This window comes from Otolemur garnettii, unplaced genomic scaffold (assembly GCF_000181295.1).
Source record: "Otolemur garnettii isolate 467f Iridium unplaced genomic scaffold, OtoGar3 scaffold00198, whole genome shotgun sequence".
Classification (NCBI taxonomy): domain Eukaryota; kingdom Metazoa; phylum Chordata; class Mammalia; order Primates; family Galagidae; genus Otolemur; species Otolemur garnettii.
In genome coordinates, this window is record NW_003852593.1 from 1,213,465 (window position 1) to 1,219,615 (window position 6,151).

General features: G+C 62.3%; 1 protein-coding gene across 1 annotated transcript in view; it reads left to right on the plus strand.

Moving 5' to 3' along the window:
* The window catches only part of NAT8L (N-acetyltransferase 8 like), a 14,110-nt gene extending 10,432 nt beyond the window's left edge, over positions 1 to 3,678 (plus strand). Inside the window, exons 3-5 of the mRNA XM_023507702.1 lie at positions 7 to 174; positions 1,053 to 1,217; positions 3,192 to 3,678. Of these exons, the coding sequence (XP_023363470.1) occupies positions 7 to 174; positions 1,053 to 1,217; positions 3,192 to 3,559 (701 nt within the window). The 3' untranslated portion in view covers positions 3,560 to 3,678. The remainder of the gene's footprint in view (positions 1 to 6; positions 175 to 1,052; positions 1,218 to 3,191) is intronic.
* Positions 3,679 to 6,151: the final 2,473 nt, after the last annotated feature.

A 6,151-nucleotide genomic window follows, 5' to 3' on the forward strand; every position in this document is an offset into this window, starting at 1 on the left:
GGGGCGCAGGGCCTCCGGGGGGGCGCGGCGTGTGCATCCGCGAGTTCCGCCCGGCAGAGCAGGAGGCGGCGCGCCGCATCTTCTACGACGGCATCATGGAGCGCATCCCCAACACGGCCTTCCGCGGCCTGCGGCAGCATCCGCGCACACAGCTGCTCTACGCCCTGCTGGCGGGTCAGTGCGCGGGCCGCGGGGGCCGGGGCCGGGGCCGGGGCCGCGCGCTGGCTGCCGCAGTCCTGTGCGGGGCCCGGCCCGAGCGAGCCCAGGGTCCCCATGGGGACGCCGTACGGGACTCCCCGAAGCTCGCCCACCCCAGAGTCCGGGAGGACAACCTCGCGGACGGGCCTGGGAGGAGGAGCGGGGCCGGGGCGTGAGAACGGCCGCGGGGCCAGGCGGCGGGCGGGACGCTCCCGGGCACGGTGGGGGCGGGGCGGGCGGCGGTGGAGGCTCTGCGCCCGGCGCGGTGACTATATATAATCCGCGGGGCGGAGGAGGCTGCGGCGGCGGCTCCGCGTGCTAATTTATGAGGGGAGACAGCCAGCACCGCGGGGCGCCGCGGGAGGGGGCGCAGGGCAGGGCGGGCACTGTGCCCACCCGGGGGTCCGTCAGAGCCTCTCCTGGCAGCTCCCCTGGCGGAGGGCTATCCTCCCATTTTGCGGATGAGGAGCTTGACTCTGCCAAGGTCACCGCAGTCCTGATGCGGCTGGAGGCCGGCGCGCCCAGCAGCTGGTCCAGGGAGAGAGTGGCCCTGGGGCTCTGCCGGGGTACCCCTGCCTGCTTCCCTTCCCTTCAGGGCCCTCTCGTCACACAGAATGGCTTGCCCAGAGGCTGCCACCAGATAGAGGATTGAGGGTCCTGTAGTGTTTGTTTCTGGAGGCAAAGGTAGCGTGTCTTTAGGGCAGAGAGTATTAAAATAGAGAAAAGCAGGGCGTGCACCCGAAAATGCCCATTGCTTCGCCGCCCGAGAGGACAGCCGTGCCCTGTCGGCCTCCCGCACGACCTGGTCCACGTGGCCCCGCCCGCTCACCCCCCCGTATCTTCCTTTCCCGCAGCGCTCTGCTTCGCCTTCACCCGCTCTCTACTGCTGACCTGCCTGGTGCCGGCCGGGCTGCTGGGCCTACGCTACTACTACAGCCACAAGGTGATCCGTGCCTACCTGGACTGCGCGCTGCGCACGGACATGGCCGACATCGAGCACTACTACATGAAACCACCAGGTGAGACATTCTGCCACCCCTCCCCGTGTTCATCAAGCAGAGCCCCCCAGCAACCTCAGGGCAGGGCCCAGGGGGTACCCATGACCAGGGCCTTCTGCTGTGGGTGGGTTCCAGTGGGCTGGGTCCTCCCCCAGTGGCCTAGCACTTGCTGAAGTAGGGACGAGGGCCTTGTTGCTCTGGCTGGTCCTGCCTGGCCTGGTTCTGAAGATCCTGGGCTTCCTCTGCAGATGAAGAGCTGGGACAGTCTGGAGGGCTCTGGGGCTATCCCTGCTCTCAGGCTGGTGGGTTGGGGGCAGGGCCATGAGGGCTCTTAGGGAGAAAAATCAGTCCTCTAGGGTAGGAGGTTTTCCTAGGTGCTAGAGGGTCCACTGAGCACCCTGAAAGTTAGGGTCTGGCAGGGCATGGTGAGTGCCAGGGGAGGACAGCCATTCTGGCACTGCCAGCTGCTGAGCCTTTGCCCCTGGCCCCACCCAGCCAGCCTTGGCGCCTGGCATTCTCCTTGACCCTTCTCAAAACCCAAACAGAGCATCTGGACAGCCTCTGTTGGGCCCTCGCCTCTCCTGGCTCTGCTCAGGAGGGAAGGAGGTGCCTGCATGAGGCCCAGTGCACAGCAGCTGAGAGGCTCAGGCCTGTGTCTGGCCCAGCTCACAGTAGCTCCCATGACCTAACCCTTCTAGATGTGAGGGAGTGGGGGGTCCCTGTGTGCTCCTCCCACGACATCTGGTGGGTCTGCAAGAACTCTACAAGGGCAGAGGCTCTGTTACATTTGTGAGTACTGTTAATGCACATGGGGAGACTGAAGCCTGGCCACATGGTGCTAGGGGGCTGTCACTTCCTCCACTTTTCTGACCTCTGGTTTGTTCTGCATGGGTGAAGAGAGGCCGGAACCCCTGGATGTGCATGGGCTAGCTGGTAGGAGGGCACTGGCCCCCTTGGAGCTGGAAACACTATAGGTGGGGGTATGGGGTGGAGCAGGGGAGGGAACTCTTATGTAGCTGCTCAGAGCTTGGAGGAATATGCACAGGGTCCTGGTGCTGGCAGCCATACCCAGTGGCTCACCTCGCCTGCTCTGCTTCTGATGGGGGTGAGGAGGCAGGGCCCTTAGCACCATCTTAGCTACATGCCCAGGCTCAGGGTGCAACACTGGAGGAGACAGAGGTCCCCTTAGTGAGCCAGTGGGCTGGTAGGGCTCCCGGGGTGATGAAAGCTGCTAGCTAGGCAGGGAGCAGGTATGGAACTTTGTGGGGGAACTTGGCCCCTTAAGGAGGGGGTCAGGCTCCTGGATAGGTGCTGGATAGGAGCAGAGAGGTTTCCAGGCTCCCCTCATCTTGGGGCTCCTTAGGTCTCTCTCTCCTCCTTCTACTGACTGGAGGCTTGGATTGGGCTGTGTTGTGGGTGGGAATGGGCTGGCCTGGCCACCAGGCTCCCTGCCCAGGAGTGGCCAGGGTCAGTGGGCTAGGTTCCCACTTAGATTCATGAGATGTCCTCCCAGCACCCTGCCAGGTCCTTCATTGTCCTTCCTTTTCTGCCTTCCAATGTGGGTGCCCAGGGACCAGTGTACTGGCCCCCGAGGGCTGTGAGCCAGAGCAGCGTGGCCTCACCCACAACTGCCTGTGGCTATTCAGGGTTTGGTCCAAGTGTAGCTGGGCAGGGGCCTGCTTGGCCGAGGTTTGCCCAGCTCCCAGTGCTAGGGGAGGACTCTGCACATCTGGCCTCAAGGGCTGAGTGGGTCCTGGTTGCAGGCTGGACCAGACTGCAGGTGCCGCTGGGCTTCTTCTGCTTGGGGTCTGAAGGAGGCAGTTGGACCTGCTTGTCCTGAATTGTGGCTGTCTCCCCACATAACCAAGGTCCAGCAAAGCCGGGCGGTGGATCGTCAGGGCTGGCGGGATCAGGTGTTATTCTGATGTGTAGCCCAGTCTAGGGGTTCTCTTGGCCTTCCTTGGTGAGTCTCCCTGACTACCCTGTCCCCTGCAGGCTCCTGCTTCTGGGTGGCTGTGCTGGACGGTAACGTCGTGGGCATCGTGGCCGCGAGGGCCCATGAGGAGGACAACACCGTTGAGCTGTTGCGCATGTCTGTGGACTCGCGCTTCCGTGGCAAGGGCATCGCCAAGGCACTGGGCCGGAAGGTGCTGGAGTTCGCCGTGGTGCACAACTACTCTGCCGTGGTGCTGGGCACGACGGCCGTCAAGGTGGCTGCCCACAAGCTGTACGAGTCACTGGGCTTCAGACACATGGGCGCGAGTGACCACTACGTGCTGCCTGGCATGACCCTCTCGCTGGCTGAGCGCCTCTTCTTCCAGGTCCGCTACCATCGCTACCGCCTGCAGCTTCGTGAGGAGTGACCGCCACTGCTTGCCCGCCCACCGCCCCGGCTGCCCTGCCCACCTATGCCCGCCTGCCTGCCGCCCAGTGCGGCCCTGCTTAGACCCTCACCTCGGCATTTGTTGGGTTTTTCTTTCTCATCATCACACGGCTCCCAGCTGAGCCTCAGGGTGCAGGGACCGTGGCTCTTCATGACACTTTGGGTGAGTTGTCTGCAGCCACGGCCCCTCACCCTGCCCAGCCTGCCGGGCAGCTTGCAACGCCTTGAAGAGTTGCACCTTGGACCTTTGCAGCTGTCCATGAGGCTGCCCAGCTGCTGCCACTGGGAAGGCTCAGCCCTGCCCACCAGGCACAGAACCTCTGCGACAAGGCCCCAGCTATGGCTCAGCTGTTGGGCCCTGGTGGGGAGGCCTGCGGGTGTCCAGGGGCCCTGCTCTGCAACGTGCATGCTGAGGGTGTGGCCCGGCCACAGCATGCCGCATGCCCACCGCATCCCACAGCTGCCCTGTCCAGACTGGACCCTGAGGTCCATGGCTGGTGAGCACCCCTGTCCTAGCCCAAGCTGGCTACAGGGGGCCTGCCCTGCTCCCCATCCCCACCTGCTCTCTGGAGGGGCCTGGACCACCTCGCGCCGCCCCAGCTTCGTCCACTCTTGCTGTGCTTTGACGCGCATCACCACCCTCCCATCCCTGCCCCTCCCCCACCTGGGCTTGGCTGGTGACATCACCCAGGGGTGGGGGCCCATGGAGGACACACCTTGCCTCCAGCACCTGCTGGATCATGGTGGCTTCTCCCAGACATCCCCAGGGACCCCTGTGCCTGGCTGGTGGGGTTTGCCCCACGTGTCTCACTAACCCAGGCTGCTGCTGACAATGCCCAGCCCACAGCTTCTCCTAGCCTGAAACTGACCCATTTTCTAAGTTATTTAGACCGAATAGCACTCTGCATGACTTTAATTCTTGGGACAAAACGGTAGTTTGCACCCTGAGACACGCACATCTTGTGTGGTGCTGGAATGTGCACTGTGTCTGGCCCAGTGTGACAGGGTAGGTGGCCGGGTGGGTGAGGCTTTCACAGTGTGACATCTGGAGGGAGACCCCGAGCTAGCTGGCTTCCTGCCCAGGAACAGCCCACTACAGCTGGTTAGTGAGGAGGCTCCAACCATTCCTTCCAGCCGTCAGGTTGGCAGGTGGAGGAGCAGGTCCAGGTGGAGTCCCTGTGGTCGCAGGGGCAAGGCTGGACTGCTTGGGGCCTGGGTTGGGGGTGGCCAGCTTGACTCTAGCTGGCTGTGCTCGCTGCCTGGCCTCTTCTCTACGTCAGATGCAGGGATTGTCCTGGGCAAAGAGCAGCCTGGGAAGTGGAGGGGGAGGCAGGGACAGCATGACCACACATCCAGCCTGGATCTGGCTGGAGGGGCATGAGACCCACCTGGGCCCCTTGATGTGGGGGTCGGGGACGGGGAAATGTGGGCTGGGCGGCCACAGACCTGAGTGCCAGGCACTACGCCACGTGCTGGGCCGCAGATGGGACCTTCATAAAAAGGTGCTTCAGAAATTATTGAATTAATGGAACAAGCCTAGCTTCTGGGGGCATTTTGTCCCGTGAGCAATTGAGGTATTTGCAGAATACTGTACAGACCCCGCTCTCCCTTGTATATTCCTCCCTGGTGGTGCCCGGCCCCTGCTCTGGGTGGGAGTTTTGTAGACTGTACAGAAATCGGCACCCTATTTTCTTGCAGCTCTCAGATTTTGTTAATCTGGATTATACAGACAGACGTAAAGTGTTTTAGCAAAATGGAAAACAAACAGTTGTGCCTTTTTCCTCTTTCTGTTTGGTTTGGGTTTGGCTTGGGATGCGTTGGGATCTGCTGGTGGTCTGGGCCCAGTGAAGCTGAGAGGTGTGTCTCTTGGGTGGGTAGTTCAGGCCCTGCTGGCTTTCTTGGATCCTGTGCCTTCAGGGCCCTTAGTCCCTGTGGTGTGGCTGGCCCAGGCCTAGGCAGAGCCTGCAGGCTGCCAGTGTCTCCTGGACGTGTACCTGGGATGGGCTCAGTGTCCCGTGGTGGTGTGGCCCTTCTAATGGCATCTGTCTGCCTGTGAGGGGTCCATGGTTGCAGGGCCAAGGGGGTGGTGCTGGACTCCTGACCTTTTTGTTATTGCCAGGTCTTGGTGGAGATGCCAGGAAGGGTGAGGTGGGTGGGTGTAAGGAGGGAGCCCTGCTGCGTGGCCACCAAAGCAGGTAGAGGCAGCTGTGCACCTGCCAAACCAGGACTGAGCTGCCTGGAGCCCTCTCCAGACCAGCATGCAGCTCTTGGGTCCTGTAGGGCCACCAGGGTCAGTTCTCCCCTGCACCCTGGCTGGAGGCTAGACACGCTGATGGATGGGCCTTGCCCTGGCCACTTCTTTCCACCAGCCAGGGAGCTGAGTGCTCTACAGTTGTGCACTAACATGAATTCTGTACCTTTGTAGAAATTTGGATGTTACTTCTACCTCTGTGAAGCGCCCACGGGCCTGGCTGCCCTGTGTCTGGTGCTGCTTCTCCTGGCCCTGCTCAGGGGGCTGGGGCCCCAGAATTTCTTTTGTTTGTTGAGAAACCTGTTTTTAGAGTGGTGTGTG